The 17,261-nt window shown below is 38.4% G+C and overlaps 1 protein-coding gene across 2 annotated transcripts; it reads right to left on the bottom strand.

Moving 5' to 3' along the window:
- Positions 1–1,828: 1,828 nt before the first annotated feature.
- On the bottom strand, positions 1,829–15,766 carry prrx1b (paired related homeobox 1b). Of its 2 annotated transcripts, XM_087830880.1 has the most exons (5): positions 15,063–15,766; positions 9,616–9,791; positions 5,666–5,847; positions 3,684–3,718; positions 1,829–2,712 (listed from the first exon to the last, which is right to left on the bottom strand). In XM_087830880.1, the coding sequence occupies exons 1-5, from the start codon at positions 15,307–15,309 to the stop codon at positions 2,657–2,659; spliced, it is 696 nt and encodes a 231-aa protein (XP_087687006.1). In that variant the 5' UTR covers positions 15,310–15,766; the 3' UTR covers positions 1,829–2,656. The 2 variants fall into 2 exon arrangements, with proteins under 2 accessions (XP_087687006.1, XP_087687005.1); XM_087830879.1 differs by lacking the exon at positions 3,684–3,718 and having other exon boundaries at positions 15,063–15,763.
- Between the last annotated feature and the right edge of the window lie 1,495 nt (positions 15,767–17,261).

Below are 17,261 nucleotides of genomic sequence, written 5' to 3'. Positions count from 1 at the left end.
TAATCACACAAACAGTGCAACCTCTCAGTCAACTTGACTTGCGTGGAAACTCCACATCTCAGGACATTCTTTTGGTTGTTCACCCAAACCACACACTGTTAACAGCTGTGCAGTATTTCACTCAGACTGCTTGGAGATTTTCTATTTTTTGTGTTGAGCTCTTTTCCAAAACCACTCATTAATAAAGTATTTGTGATCATGTGGCACTGATGGCAGAACAAAGCTTACTCCAGGCAGAGAGTGAGGGGCAGGAAGCAAAGAAAAGAAGGTGAAATGCAAAAGTCAAGGAGAAAAAAGCAAAAGGAGAAAGGAACAAAGGAAGAAAAAAGATGGATGTTTCAAAGGAGCCGAGTTAAGTAACGCTCTCTTTCCCGCTCTCTTGCACATACACACTCTGCATGCAGACTCCTCACCCCTCCCTCGCTCTTACTGTCTCCTCTGTAATGAGCTCCAGATGTGCTGCTAAGATGGGGGGGGTGGGTGGGTGGGTGGGTGAGGGTGACGGGTGGAGGAGGAGCGGCGGTAATGGGGGAGCTGCCTTGTATGTCATGTGCTCATTCAAGTAGAGACGATGTCTGAGGGGACGCTGTCAGCCCTGATGGAGTTGCAGTCCAGGGCCTGGAGGCGAAACTGGGGGAGGAGGATGAAGAAGGGAAGCTGAGGTGGGGGTGGGTTGGGAGGTCAAAAAGATCTCCACATCTGGAATTACTTCGGGCCAGGCCCTGGCTGTGAAAGGTGAGCCTGGGCGCCTGGCAGGGGAGAGGGTGACAGGGCTCTGACACTGGACATCCCAAAGTCAGGGATCAGTGATCAGGAAAACAACCCAGAGCAAGAAATGAAATGGGTGAAAAGGAAAAAGAAAAACCCCTCCTTAAAAGTGACATACAAGTCAGGAAAAACCCTAAAATCTCATCAGTGAACCGTTTCTCTCCTTATGACTAACATTTGCTCTGCTCTGTAACTGTTTGACAGTGCCGGCTTGCATTGAAGATACTTGAATTATGAAAAATTACCCAAATTACTGTGTGTAAATGAAGATTTTCATTCCTATAAACAGTTTAAGGCCTACATACCACTGAGTTTTGTACAGATTCGTGCATAACAATAAGAATGAAGGAGATGTTGCAAACACTGTTCAATACATATGTAATGTTGCTGACACCACTAACGTAAAGGTTTAGGCAAAGTGTAAACTTATGCAAATGACAATTTCTTGAGCCGTGTTTTCATACGATGGCACGCATGCCGATTTTTTTTTTTTAAGTCCACCAAATTAAAACACTTCCTCATCAGCTACGGTTTCATTCAACCTGGCTTTTACAGTCTGGGAACACCATTCAAAGACCAGTATCAACTTATGTTTGTTGACAGTGAAGGTTATGAGGGACAGGGAGAAGAAACACCTTGTTTAAGAGTCATACAGTTAAACAAGACCCGAGGGCCTCCATAGCAAGGACAAGATTTCGCCGCTCATAAATATCCTATTTTTAAGATGGAAATTTCAGGTTGTGGTAATCAGGAAAACACCCCTCCCCCAAGCCTATCCCCCACACAAAGCAGGAGGACCTTGGGGTTTCTCTGAAGGAGCATCTGTTCTCTGGTTGTAAATCTCTCTTTTTATGGGGTGTGCATGAGGTCCGTGATCAGTTTGCTTTCCAAATGGTCTGATCTATAAACACACTTATTCCTTATAATTCTTGAAGCATAATTCAAGGCTGACTGATCGTAGGCAGTATATTTTTGTTATAATAATCTGCAAGCGTAAAGACTCAGTCGGGGACTGTTTAAAGAAAGTGATGGAAACCTGGAAAATATTGGAAAACAACTGTTTTCTCCCTTCTGATATGTGTTGAAACGGCAATTTTATTGCTTGAAACGCATGTTTATTCATATACAAGTTTTTATTCTGTTACAAATAAAGGATATCATATGAAATTATCTACTGATTTTGGATTCAGAAATACATTAGCCTCTCCTTTATATTGGACTATTACATGAAATTCAAAATGTGTTGAAAATGTTTGTTTGTCAGTGGTATAAAATGGAAAGAAATGTGAAAACAAAAATTAAATTGTATAAATGTCAGAGGAAGTCATTGTCATTTTGTTGAAGACATAAAAAGAAAGAAAGTAGATGATCCCAATTATGGTGTGTAATTTTATCCAACACCATAGAAAAAGTGGGATTCCATGTAGTCCATATGAGTCTCCATTTAAGCAAGTTCTCTGACTGGAACTAACCCTCCATTTAAGTCACAATCACAAATGCAAAACTGTGCAGATATTTGGCTACAGCATCCAGTCTAGATGTCTTTTTGTGTGAACAAGAATTCAGTGATGCTGAGGAGAAAAAGAAAACTTGGCTTGGGGAAAATCCTGCCATCACACGGTTTTGCACTTTTGCACATTGGTACATTGATAGTAGTATACCATCATGGCTGCTCCAGAAAGAAAAGAATACTTCTTGATCCAGAGTATGTGGAATAATGTTCATCCCAGAGACAATGTCCTTCTCTGGGGGGGTGTTGTAGTAGAGAGGGCTCCTTCCCTTCCCCTGGGATCCCCTAGCCTCTCAATGTTTCAGTTGACTGTGGGCACCTGGTTCAAGCTGTACTCCTTGGCTTTGAGCCGCAGATTGGCAATGCTGTTGGCCATGTTCATTCCCTGGGATGTATTGGTGTTGGAGCAGGTGGGTGGGTAGGTAGCCATGGCACTGAGAGAGGAAGGAGGCAGAATAGGTGAAAAGTTACATCATCTGTGGATTACAGTATCACCTGCAGCTATGTAAATATGTAAAGAAACAAAAAAAAACCTTTTAAACTAAATGTGACATCAACTACTCTGAAAGCTAAAATCCCTACAGGAACATGACCGATGTTTTTGCATGTTTGTTGTCTAGGCACCAAGCTGGTGGTTATATTGTCTGTAAATAGCAGTATGTGAAACCTAATGAGCAGAAATCAGAAAGATAAGCAGAAAGATAAGTAGAAAGATAATGACCCATATATATATATATATATATATATATATATATATATATATATATATATGAGAGAAAGAGAAAGAGACTCTCTGTGGGCAATATTTTCTGCAGCACTCACGCTGCCACCATTGGATACCAGCTTAGGGATAATGCAAAGTGAACTCTTGGCACTACAAAGCATTATTGCTACAAAGATTTCTCTGGCTGCAGCTGTAGGGTTTGACATTTTATACTCAGTTTCAGAACTGAGAATTACTGTAAATCATGACCAATGTAACCAGAGTCACAAAAATGTTGCCCAGGAGAGCGCTGTCATTCTGTGCGATGTTCATTATCTCGTGTAGTGTAGCACAGAGGGGTCATGGGGGTCAGCAGTGGATTTAATATGGTTTGTTTTCACATTATCACCTCTTCAGGAGGGTCACAGGATCTATCCCCAGCCCTCAAGTGCTGACAGAGGGGTTAGATGAGAGACAGGGAGAGGAAAATGGTGTTTTGATTCACCACAATTAGCTTAAAGTTAGATGTGTGCAACAGATTATAGTTGCATATGAAAGGTAGAAGGCAAAGATTTAGAGAGTTTAAAAGGCAGAATGAAAATGTAGGAACAGAGGTTGATCTTTAACTCAGCATTACAGCATTTAAAGGTCACATTCACTCAACTTTCACTACAGTTATTAAAATGGAAAGACTACATGTACCTATTTTAGGCATACATGCTTGCCAGTCGTTTCTCCTGAAAACAAATAGATCAAGTTGTCATTGTGAATAACATTTTTTTCATCATTTAAATATTTTCATTACATGCAAGATGTAGTACTTGGCTACTTAAGTATTTTTAAGTATATATATAACTCAAATATTTTCACTTGAAATTTCTTTATTGTCATAGTCTCTTTTTCTTCTCTACAAAAGCAGTCTAGAGTCCTTTACTTTAGTCAGGAACATCTAGTTTTAAACCAGTTTATACCATCACAAATTAAACGCTTTACATTCACTACATTCATTTCTTGCAAAACTTTCCACTTTTGAGAGGTGTCAGTAAGAAACTTACAAAACATTAGTCTACACATACCTAGAACAATATATAAAAATGTTTGAGTATAATATTTTTTGAATATACAATTTGTTATTTCAAAAAACGTTTTGTTTTGTTTTTAAAAGAAGGTTTACACTAATGAATTTGAACATTTGGGTTTACAGTGTAATCGTTCAGAGACAGTCTGCACGGCACTGCCAACACAATCTGGCTTTAGATTATTGTGCGATATTATTTTATATTCAGTGCTATAGAAATGAAGTGGAAACATTTTGCGCCTGATTTTTCATCAACGAGTAATAAATGGACAGGCCAGACATTTAGACTTCTAATAGTTTAAGCTGAAGAGACTTTTTTTTATAAAAAGAAAATGACTTTCAAGAAGTAAATTTGGAAGTAAAATGCAGCTAAATATTTATGTGTTTATGAAGATTAAATTTAGGTTAATGGTGATTTTTTTTTAATACATGTATATATTTTTAATCTGCCATTACTTTATTTTTATTTTTTAACAAATCCTTTAAAAAGAAGATTAAACTCATTAGTCTGCTTTTATTATTAAAGACTAAACTTTTCCTTTATCTCTAGATTGTTCCACATTGGTTCACATTTGCTAAGGATTTGTAATAACCTAAAGCCCAAATTCCAAACAAATGCACTGGGTGATTCAGTCCTTTTAATTAGAAATTAATTTTAGTGATTAATCAGCTTTTGAGACCTCGTGTATGTGTGATTTGGTCATAATAAAGTGTGCATGTTCATTGTAATAGAGGAACATGTCACATTTGAAAAGCGGAGAGCTGTTTTATTTGCTGTTTATTTATCTAACTGTTTGTTGTTTTGTCTGTCAGCAAGCTTACCCAAAAGCAATCAGACTGAATTCATTGAAACTTGGTGCAGATGTGCATCATTTTGTTTAAGGCTGCACAAGAGGACATGGGACGTTTAACTGTTTTGTATTAAAGCTCTGTTGCATGGAGGCATTAGATGCATGCGGCTTTGGATACACAGAATATGCTGCAGCAGTGAGCCTTGGTCTGTCTGCACGGACAATTAGACAAAAAGAAAAATAACATTGTTTTACTATTCGAAATGCACAAGGCATCGCTGTTGGTGTAGAAATATAGTTTGAATGGACAATGTGTGTGGGTGTGTGTGTGTGTGTGTGTGTGTGTGTGTGTGTGTGTGTGTGTGTGTGTGTGTGTGTGTGTGTGTGTGTGTGTAAACTGTCTGAGGTATAAGTCCGTTTGAGTTCAGGATCACAGGAGATGAAAACGTTTAGCGGAACAATGAAAAGTATGTGCAGGTAGGAGAGGAGGAAATTAAACAATAACAGAACACAGCATCTGTGTGTGTGTGTGTGTGAGAGAGAGAGAGAGAGAGAGAGAGAGAGAGAGAGAGAGAAAGCGAGAGAACTGTTACGGTGATGTTACTGCTCGTCTTAGTGGTTATTTCGTCTTTTTATACTTTTCCCACCTTTCTTTCTTCCCTTTTTCTGGGAAAAAGGAAAAATTTCTTGGGAAATTGCTAATAAATGGAAGTCCTTCTCTAAACTGAGAAAATGAATTCCATTTGTATTCAAAGTAGGCTTTGTGCACAGAATGTGGCTGCAAGGTTATTAGGTGACGTTCGAGGGGACTATACCTGTAGGGCGCAGCACTCCCCCAAGATAGGTAGTCGTTGGGGCGGGGTGCAGGGCGAGGCACAATTGGCTGCTCCACTGCTGTCACATCTCCTGAGTAAGATTTGAGGAGCGAGGCATTTTTGCTGGCCAGCATAGCTCTCTCGTTCCTGCGGAACTTAGCTCTCCTGTTCTGAAACCACACCTGGAAAGTCAAAGGACAGAGCACATCATTTGTCTTTTAGTCATCGCTTTTTAATCTTCATGACTATGAAAGCACTCCTCCTTTAATCCAAACATACTGCAGTCTCTTCCTGTTAAAGAACCAATGAGAAGAGAATTCTTCCTTTGCATTGGTTTTGTGATTTGGTGTTATATAAATAAAGCTAAACTCAATTGAATTCAACTGAAAGAGTCTCTTTGGAGGTCCTGCTTCCAAAGAGACTCTCATTGAAAAAGCTTCAACTTCTCTCAGCAAAATTTCAACCATAGTTAATAGATTTATTCAACAGGTTATTATGATTTCATTAGCTAAATACACACCTACCACCCAGTATGCCAGTGGTCCTGCTTAAATATTTCTGACACTGATTAGATATCAGGCTTTAAAGAAAGCCTTCCCTAATATACTTTTAGCGCCACTTTCTCATCCACATATAAAGTAAACTCTGACTCCAATAAAACAACATGGTGATGCCCAAAATGCTAAAATTTCAGTTTTTTCCAGACTATTAATATTTATAGCTCGGGCACAGCACTGTGAAGTATGAGGAACTATGGTGAGTCTTTCCAGACTCATTGGTCTTTTTTTTTTTGTATTGACCAAAATGTTGGTCAATTAAGCAAAGAAGTTTTTTTAATATACTTTAAGTTTTGACCTTGAAAGCTGGTAATGTGTCAGAAACCTCTATCTACATAGTCTGGGCACATTCATAGAATTTCATAATTCTCCATGTAATTGCCAACTTTGTGGCCTGCTCAACAAACTGCATTTTATCTCTAACCATGCAGTGAAATAGAAGCCCTAAATGTTTCTCGTGCTCACTGTGTCCGAAGTAAGATGGGGTTTTTTTTTTTGTGGTATCCTACAACAGTTTGCAGTCAAGTACGCTAAAATTTCTCAGTCAGCACTGAATTAAGTCGTATGACATCAGTAAGAAAGATAGGTTTTATATGGTGTTTCACACTCACAGTTTCACTTGTGAGGGAAAATTCTGAGCTGTTGGTAAAAGCTCTAAAATAAAGAAAGTCATCCTCAGACATGTGTTCTCACACCCAGATCAGGATATAATGACAAATCAGTAACTCTGCTTTTTGAATGGCCTAACAAGTGCTTCATACATGCACTCCATGGACCATATTACACTCGACTATTATTTACAGGGATGATCAATGTTTTGATTTTGTCTGAAGATCTATAGAAATCCCTTGAAGCTACGATTGGTCAGTGTAACAGATATTTTCAGATATTTTTAAATATCGATCTATCATTATGGATTTTTTTTAAATAGTTGTGTCTCACTCTTCAACACATTTTAAACACAAGAAAGCTCATTTTCTACATTCTGTACACAAACAGCAATTAATGTCAATTAAAAGACAAACACAGTATAAAACAAATGCTTCATGTCTATTAAATTGTAGTAAAATCTTTACCCATAAAGGAGATCCATAAAGACCACCTAAACTCTTGTCTCCAATCCAAATATGTAGTCTAATGTCTTAAATGACCATGCGTCCACACGCTCTCGCTCGTGTGTCCTATCTATAGTTCACCTCTTTCCGTCCTTATCACCCCCCACCAGCACAACCATCTCATTAAGAAGATGATGACTGAGGTGGAGGATGCTGATGTTTTTCCTTACTCTGAAACTGAGTTCCTTATTATAAGTTGTATGCACTCAGAGGGGCTTGCTGACGCACTGCCTCAGGAATTACCCAAAGTCTTTTATCAAAGCATTTCTGCATTGCTCTCTGCTACACATTAATCACAGATGTGCTGCTTGTCTCACTCCCAGATCACTATTTCCTCTTTCCCTCTCACTCTGGCCACAGAATAAATACTTTCATTGTTTTGTATAAAGATAGCACTGATTTGTTTATAGACACTGTATATATCAATACCTGCAAGAAATGCACGTGTTTAATTATTAGTCATAAGTCACGTGTTTCTAGGGCAAACCTGAGTGCATTTAGGAAAAAATGTTTTCTTGTTTATAAGTGAAGAGTGGCAGATTATCCAGTACAACCAAGAGAAAACCAACAAACACTGGTCATAAAGCTGTGAGGACAAAGAATGAGCTGAGTGTGACGTTTGCATTTACATAAATGTCATCTCAGAGTCTGCTGTCTGAACTGGGGCTGCTGAACGTGCTGCTAATTACCTTAAAGTTGATCGCCTGTGTGACAGCTATAAACTCAATGACATTTACATGTTTTGTAATTAATAAAAACATTTATAATTATGTTTTTTTTTATCCATCCATTTTCTTTACTACTTTTCCACCTAAGGAACATAGAGGAAGGAGACATAATGTGAGCGATAGGATACGCCTTGCCCATCTCCAGTCCATCGTAGACAGTCAACCACCCGCTCTCACTTTCACACCTATGCCCAAATGAGAACCATCTTATCATATTCAACATGCATGTTTAAGGTCTGTGGGAAGCAATCAATGCAAGCACTAGATGAACACTCATAGTCTACACAGGGAGGCCCCAGCAGACCACAAAGTTCAAACCAAGAACCTTCTTGCTTGTGAGGTTACCTGCTAACCACTACACCACAGTACCATTTTTTAAATATGCAAATCATAATATCAGTCAAGCCACTGTAGGACAGAATCTATTACCAAAGGACTGATTGACAATAGTTCAAATTGTAATTCATCTTTGAACGCTTTTTCTCTTATTGCATTCATTCAAATTATTTTGTGGGGAAATATATAACGAAAAAAATATAACGCAACATAATAAAACACATCATTTCTGATTCAGTATGTTAGACTTATATGACACGCTGGAATACAACACATGCTTCATGAACAGAAATGCAGAATATCAGATGTTCGGTGCAGGCAAGTGTGTGTCTGGATGAAAAATCCTTCATGAATTCAAAACTTTTACTAACAACTGGAAACATTAATTTTACGAGACCCATTTCAGAACACTATACATCACAGTTTGTATCTGTTTTTGCGGCGTTCATATCAAAGTCAGTAGTTCATTCTCCCACTGACAGCATCGTATTTAGCAGCCCTTTTGTGGCAGCACTTGTGTGTTTTACACATTTTGTAAACAACTGAGGAAATTAAACATCATTACATCCACTTTTCTAATCACGGTCGGTTCACTGGGGAGTTTTTGCAAACTGCTAACAGACTTTACAGTATCAGTAATTATCTAAAAGATCACTCTGGCATGATAAGAGATATTTGTCAGCTCTTATCAGTTTAGTTCAACACAAAATCTAAAGCTGTTAATGACTTTCGCCTATTAGGAAGAATTAATACCTAAATATACTAAGTTAAAAGCTAACAGATGATTTGACGCTGTGAGGAGTCGTGCTGTTTGTGTGACCGCGTGTACTGCAGTTTCCTATTAAAACTTTTCAGCTTAGTCAAATATTCATTTAATATATTCTATTTTAAGATTTGTATCATATAAGTTTATATCTGTATATTAACAGAAAGTTATTTATTTTATATCTGACTCATTCTGGTACAACACTAATTTCAAGTCTTATAAGTGCATTTGTTGTTTCTCTCTTTACCTACGTTAGAATCTAGCTAACAGTTCAATCAAATGTTCAAATCAAAGCAGAATCAAATATCAAGGAATAAGTATTTGTGGAAATAAAAGTATCAGAATGTGGAATTATTACTGAAGGTTTATAATCTCAGGAAAACGTCTTTTTTTCTTTTTTGCCACGTAGCATTGATGCCACCTTCCTGTGGCAATACCTTTTTCGTACCTGCACTCTAGCCTCGGTGAGGTTGACCCGGCGAGCCAGGTCTTCTCTGACGAAAGCATCGGGGTAGTGTGTCCTCTCAAACACTCTCTCCAGAGCTTGGAGCTGGCTGCTGTTGAAGGTGGTCCTGTTCCTGCGCTGCTTCCTCTTCTTCTTCTCCTCTGTGTTCATCTGTTCATCTGCACAAAGAGGAAGAAGGAACTTTATGAATCAGAGGAACAGCTTCGTTCGGCTCAAGCATTACCCAAAAGATCAAACGACTATATAATTACAGTTATAATTGCAATTAACTATAAATGTAATTGTAACTGTTATATTGTTATATAATTACAGCAGGAAGCATTGTCTGCATTGACACACAACCGCTACTGCAGACTGTAAGACAGTTTGAGTCACAAATTAAAATTAATAAAACTGATCGATCGATTGATAGATAGCCAGATAGATACACTACCACTTAAAGACTGATGATTGAGGTCAACAAGTTGAGGTTTGTTTCTGCCCAGTTAGAGCAGAAGGTCATTTATTAAGTTTAATACGCAAAGAACGACACAACGTATCATAGCATTTTACTAGAGGAAGACTTGACTTATTAACAATACCTTTTGTGGTTTATCCTTATCGTTATTTTCTTGTAAACAAACAATATTTATATATAAAACTATATATTATATATGAATATTTACCCTCATAGAAAGTACGATTTATTTTAAAAAGCTGTGAAATAATTTCTGGATCTGCAGAAACATGTCACTTGGCTCTTCACCTAACTAACTAGCACACAAGCCAAAAACAAAAGTAACAGAATCACTTTGGCAAAGGTGAATGTGTAATTCATTATGGGAGAGCTGCATGTGCTCAGCCTGATAGTTCCCACTAGGTGAAATCAGTGTTGGTGAATTGTGGCTGCACAACAGGACCACAAACTAACACTTTCACACAGAAAAATAAGGCTGTGATCTAAAGTGTTCCTAATTACATGCACACATACACACAGTCTGTAGTTATGTGCACACACATATGCAAAGGTAGGACGTTGCTCAATACACTCAAGTGTTTCATGCTACTTAGCAGTAATAACATTTTGAGAGATTTCAATCAACTGAGACAAAAAGAATCATTTGTGTTTTTGCTGCTACAGATTTTGTGACTCTGATTGGGATTTTGTATTCAGCACATTCGTTTTGTTGGGATAGTAGTTCTTTTTAAATGTGTTATTCTTTATTTTGGGGTTACACGAAATCCATAAACTTTATCTAATGAACAAGAATGGCAACTATTGGCCGTGTTTCTGGAAACATCTGTGTGTATTTTTTTAATGTAAAAATCATTAAGTAGAACTTTTATTGCAGTACTTTTTACAGACCAGTTTTTCTCTGAGCTTTCAGTCACATGTTCTGGAAATTTTTTGGAATACATTAAAAATTAAAAGTTATTCACAACATTCATCCATCGGGTAATGTGTTACCTGATGGAGCTGGCTGCTGTTGAAGAAAAGGTTTTACTCCTTTGAATCTTTATTTAAGTCTATACAAACTACTTCAACTTTCATACTCATTTACAGTTTTATGCACTTTTTAAAAAAAGATTTCTGGAGCATGTTTGTTAGTAGAAATATGAACTTTCAGCCCAACACGGGATATTGTTGTTGTATTCATTCATTTTTCGCACACACTCCTGGCAGTGTGTCAAACATTACTCGATCGTCGAGTAACCTGTTTGTTTAGCTGTCAACGTTTCTTCTAAGAGTTGCTGTGAGTTAATTAGTCGATTGGCAAAAAGAAAACCAAATGTAAACTTGTTTACCTGCTGGAATCGAAAATGGAGCTCTTAAAATAAAAAGTGATGTCTGTCTGTAACTCTTAATGAATTTATTTCAGTCAAGCTGACCACAAAGTGTTTTCTTCTGCTGCTCCATACAAAGGATTTTTACAGACCTATACATTAAAAATAGCAAGAGGAAAAAAAGCAAAGACAGAAAAATAATTTGTTGTAAATAAAAAAAAAGTATTCTTGTGTGAATTTATGATTTTTTTTAATGTCCATATCTTTCACTTTATTTGCTTCAGATTTTGATCGTGTGCTGCTGTTGACCCGATTATTTGTTTTACTGCTGCAACCTCAGACTCAGAAGCTGAAACCATGAACAGTTATAAGTACAAATAATTATGATTTTTATGGTTGCAGTACACAGCGTTTAAACACAATTGCTACTGCAGGCTGTAAGACAGTTTGAGTCACAAATAGATGTGTGTGTGTGTGTGTGTAGGTGGGGTGGGGTGCTGAAGGGCTGGAATGACAATGTTCATTTTGGTTTCTTTGAGCCCTTTAAATCGGTTCTACTTCACATTTGAGGCCAACCCATATACTGAGGAGGAGAGTGCAAAGATGCTTCATTAAATTGCTTAACTAAAACAAATCCATGAAGTGATATTTTATTCCTTAAGTGCTTGAAAGTAATAAAAGGCAGTAGCTACTGTATTCATATTTTTTGCCTTTATTTTATGCGCTAAATGCCTTATAAATACCTTAAACCTAAAACTACAACTACCCCCATCCTTTGCTCTTCTTCTTCATAATCCAGTTAATCAGACTGGCATTGTGACCTTTTGTGGGCATCCTGCCACCATGAGGTTTAAGCCAATAGATTTTACTAATGACATCTTCATTTCATTTCTATTGAAAATAAAACGTAAATCTGGGAAGGAAGGACTGAATCCACAATGAGAGTAGTTTGTGCAAGTATAAGTACTTTCATGACTTCTCCAGGCCTGTTTTTTGCTTTTTTACATTTTAATCTCACAAAGAACAATGACCATGTTGCAGTACCACAGACAAAAACAAATAACCTCTTTAATTTACATGAAAATGTGTGTGCCTGTTTTCTTTCTTTCTTTCTTTTTTCAAAAATATTTAACATAGGTACAGCACCAGTTTCTTAGAAGTGATTACAGCAGCTCTGCAGACACCACGGTCCACAGTTTTGAGCTGAAACTCTGTTTATTAAATGGAAAAGAACAAATTGCAGTAAACTGGAGTTGTAAAGGCCACACATGGCAAACCAACGACCGCATACAGCTTTCTCACCAGAAACCAGCGTTTGCGCGTCTCCAGGCTGGGAGTTAAGGAGCGAATCGTGACGCCCTTCCCGCCGACTTTACAACCGGAGACAAGTGGACAGCAAATAAGATCTGTCAGAACCTAAAAGTGCGTCTAAACTTTCAGTTAAACATAGTAATTAAATGTTATTATATAATTTAAATTAAACATTTTGACTGCTAAATGACACTTTTAGGGCGATTCAGCAATAAAAAAAATAAAATCAAAAGATTTGTAGGCCTGTATAAAAAAGTATTTATTTACAGTATTCTATCGGACTTCATTTCTAGCTTTTAAATTAAAAAAAAATATGACAGGACAGAGGACAGTCCACACAAAACGGAATCCACGCAGGTATTTTTAACAGTACTTGTATACAATTGTAAATTTAAAAAAAATCTAAATTAAAAAAAAGCGTATTTGAAAACTATCAATTCCACGCGAGTTTTCTTCGTGGAATAAAATATTTGGAAACCTTCATGGGTCCAAATGCCGTCACGTAGAGGTTTATTGAGAACGCAGGCACAAATAGCTTTTTAAAAAACTCAGCTTCCCGAAAAGACTCTTTCATTTAATAGATCGTGCAGCGGGTTTGGTGTCGCACAGCTTTTAATTAACCCTCCAGGGTGATGTTTAAAACAGCAAATCAAAGCCATCGGCATCATCAGCACCATCATCATCCATCTGGCAGCTTCAAGTGTGGTCAACACGTGGGACTATAGATTGATCTCATTAGCAGCGATCAGTGAAAGTCAATTAGTCCTGCTGCCAAGACAAATTCGTTAGAGGGGACCTGATTCCTAAATGAAAGTGTAGTTGGCAATTTTTTGTTATTTTATTTGGATTTTTACTAAATTTTGTGGACGCCCAAGCAAATAATGGACATCTGTGCAAAGTTTTTTTTAAACGTGGACTAAAAATGTTTCAAATGTTTGAATCAGTTGTTGCCTATAATAATAATAATAATAATAATAATAATAATAATAATAATAATGTACTTGTGTAATAATTCAGATCATAATGTTAAACTTGCTCAAGTCTGATTTCTTGTTTAATGCAATAAAAGCCGGAAAACTAGCACTACAGTTTTTACTCATCAGTCTAAAACATTTGTTTTCTAAATCCGATCGATTCGTTCCTTCTGTGGTTTGTCAGAGTCACGTTTCCACAAATTAAGAGCTGATGAGATGCTGTTATTTGATTCTTTAATTGTCGGAACGAGGACACGCGCGGTAATTATGACAAATGACTAGGCTCCGATATTCTGAAAGTGTTTGACAGGCTGAAAATAACCGTAGATTAACGACGTGACCCGGCCACTTCCTCCTCCATATTTCTCACAGACGATTTTTTAGCCTTTAAAAATAACAATAACACTCATTAAAGGCTATAACGTTTGTGTCAACTTCTGCAAATGGCCCTCTGAGCAGAAAAAGAGGAGGGGGAGGAAGAAGGGAGCGTTTATTTACTCTCTCAGCGGTGAGGTGGAGAGGACGTGCAGTGGCATTTTTTATTTATTTATCTATTTGTATTTGTTTGTTTGCGCTGAATTTATCCAGGTTCTTGTCGGCTTCGGCAGTGACGTATACCAAAAGAAAAGTTGGAAATGTTAACCTCGATTCTCACAGTGGAATTCCAACGGCAGCCCAGGGATTAGATCCCGCCTCTATAGTGTCAAAGATATCGGCTTCATTTTTGCACACCCAGCGGGGATGAGGCCTTGTGTAAAATGTTTTCTAATAAAAATTGTGATAGGGCTATGCAAATATTCACAAAGCATAAGTCACACCTGCGCACGTCTACATGACTCAGTCTGTTTTCAGAATTCATTATTGGTGTTTTCTTCTTAAATGTAGGGCAAAAAAAGCGCCCTGCTGAGGTCAACAGTCGTGGGGAAAGGATTTATTACTCCGAAGTTAGACTTGTAAGGTGACTTCACTGACCATGTCCACCATCAGCATCATACTTCACTGACATCAGAGTGTTAATGGTAAATTAATGGTCATTTTGAGGGGGAGACCGTCAGGGATGATGCATTGCCAAAACTCACTAGAAGATTCCTTCCATGCGCGCGGCTTTTCGCAGAGCTCCGTTCGTGTGGTCTGCGCGCGGACACTCACCAGCAAGTCACGAAAAGAAACACGTTTAGTTTTCAGCCTGTCAAGAGAACTACTTTTGTCTGCGATTTGATTTGTTTCCAAGAAATGATGAATGATAACTTGGGATATCAACAGCGGCTAAAACAGTTCGCTGAGGATTATTTCAAATAATAAGAAAAAAAACGTGTTATTTTGAGCTTCTCGGCTTCGTCCCATCCTTTTAAAACATCTTTTCATCAGCATTTCACTTACTTTCCTGCTGGGTCGTGTCGCTCCCGCTAGTCAGCCCCGGGGATTCCAGCATATTTCTCCCCGTCTCCCCGACGCTCTCGTCTGCCTGGGTACCGACCATTTCCCCGGCCTCTTCCAGATCCAACAGATGGCTGACTGAGAAGTTCTTTTTGGCTTGCAAGTTGTCCAGGTTAGACGTGATTGGGCTCTCCAGGCGGTTTGGTATCGTAGCTTGCCTGTCCATTACATGTGCATAGCTAGAAGTCATGACGCAAGTGGGAACCAGCGGAAAAAAAGAGAGCGGTAATAAGAAAGAGAAGCGCAAGTGAGCCAAGTAGATCCGTGCATGCAGAAAGCACTAGCAGCGCCTCTAGAAAAACACAGCCAGATAAAAACTCGGGACTTCCGAGCAGAGGGTGGATCTGTTCACATCCAAATCAGCAACGGAGTTCTCAAACGAACTTGTTCCTGCTTTCCCCACTAAATCTTTTTACAGCCAATACATCCAGCAGTACGAGTCAGAGAAGAAAATGACCGACCCGTGTTCGTCCAGTCGCGTTTTTTTGTTTCAATTTCAAGAAATCATATAAGAAGAAGAAGACGTTCTCTTCCTCCTCGGTTTGAGCCACATATGAGCAGGAAGAGTGGCCGCTGCTGCTGATGACGACCAGATGCGTAAAGTTCTGTGTGCGCACAAATCTGGCTCAGCTGCAGCTAGAGGCACGGAGGCAGGACGTTACCGCCTCACCTTCAGGCTAGCTTCTCTCTCTCTCTCTCTCTCTCTCTCTCTCTCACTCACACACACACACACACACACACACACACACACACACACACACACACACACACACACACACACACACACACACACACAGCTGGAAAGAGAGACTTGCTGCACTACGAAAGTGGGCCGATTTTCAACCGCACTCTTAATAAGAAGTCCGTAATTGCGTGCTAACGCTTTTGCTGTGTCTGACGTTTTTCATGACCCCACCACCCTCTTCCCCCTCCAGCTGAAAACATCACATCAGCAGCATCGACAGCCTGCCTGGTGTTGGCCGTTTTTCTCTGATAAACCTCAGCTTGAGAGTCCTTACGGGGGATGCAGGAGGCAGCAGAGTGTGAAGGGAGGCACGCTGTTATCTTTGTGTGCTGATAAACCCACTCTGAATGTCCTGCGGTGTGCCACCAGTTAAATCAACCATAACCAGTGCCAGTCAGTCTATCCACAGGATTGTCCGCATGAGTGCTGGCTGAGCTGCCAGCCTAACGGAGAAATGATAGAAGCAAATTACAGGGCGACTATGGCACCAACCATCCATTCTTTCACATTTAGATTTGAAACTGAAAACCGTTCCTTAAACTACAAACTAATTACCAAGGCCAGCGAGAGGTCCCACAAACATCACTCGAAAGTGTATTTTTATAATAGTGATAGTTGTTTGTATTTTATCGTGATTTTTAACAATGTTTTATTCTTCCTTTTTTTAGATCGCGAAAAAGAAACGCACGAGTTTTACATTTCTTGACAGTTTATTTATTTGTATGTTACACGCGATGTTCCTGCCACTAAATACATTCTAAAAACAAAAGAAAAAACAAACAAACTTTTTTTCTTTTTTCTTTTTTGGGTCAACCCACACTTTGTTAGTGCATCTACAAATGTGTTTAGTGGGCACCATGTCTAATCCATGGTTATATGGATATACAGGCACTTGAATAGGCACTGAACTGTCAGGCCTTTAAAGAAATTGAAAGGAATTTTTTCACAATTTTTTTAACTTTATAATTGCAAAATATGCAAAAATCTACATGAGCTGCACTTAAAAAACGCAGATCCCATTCAATAAACATGGCATCCTGTTCACAAATATTGTCCAGGATCTAATATATTAATTTACCAGCCAACCAGAGCCTGACAGCCGTCCCCTGATAGCTTCATGATAGTTTTACCTCTTTCATCACACCATTAAAATATTACACCAGACTAGGATTTCCAAATTCCCCTTCCTGTCCATAGCTGAATGCTGAACTGATGGCCTTAAACTGTTTCAGTTTCACTGGTGCCAGTAAAATTTTGATATGTAATAAAAGGCAAAAATTCTGATTATCAGCTGTAATCTTTTCAAAGCATTGAAAATTAAAGTCAGAAATGCTGGATACAGTCCAAAGGACATATCGAGGCGTGTTATATGAAAAGGTAAAGACCATACAAGTATC

Source organism: Neolamprologus brichardi, chromosome 17 (genome assembly GCF_056152115.1).
Source record: "Neolamprologus brichardi isolate AB-2024 chromosome 17, ASM5615211v1, whole genome shotgun sequence".
Lineage (NCBI taxonomy): Eukaryota > Metazoa > Chordata > Actinopteri > Cichliformes > Cichlidae > Neolamprologus > Neolamprologus brichardi.
Note: the sequence above shows the minus strand (reverse complement) of the source record. Positions and strands in the feature narration are given on the sequence as shown.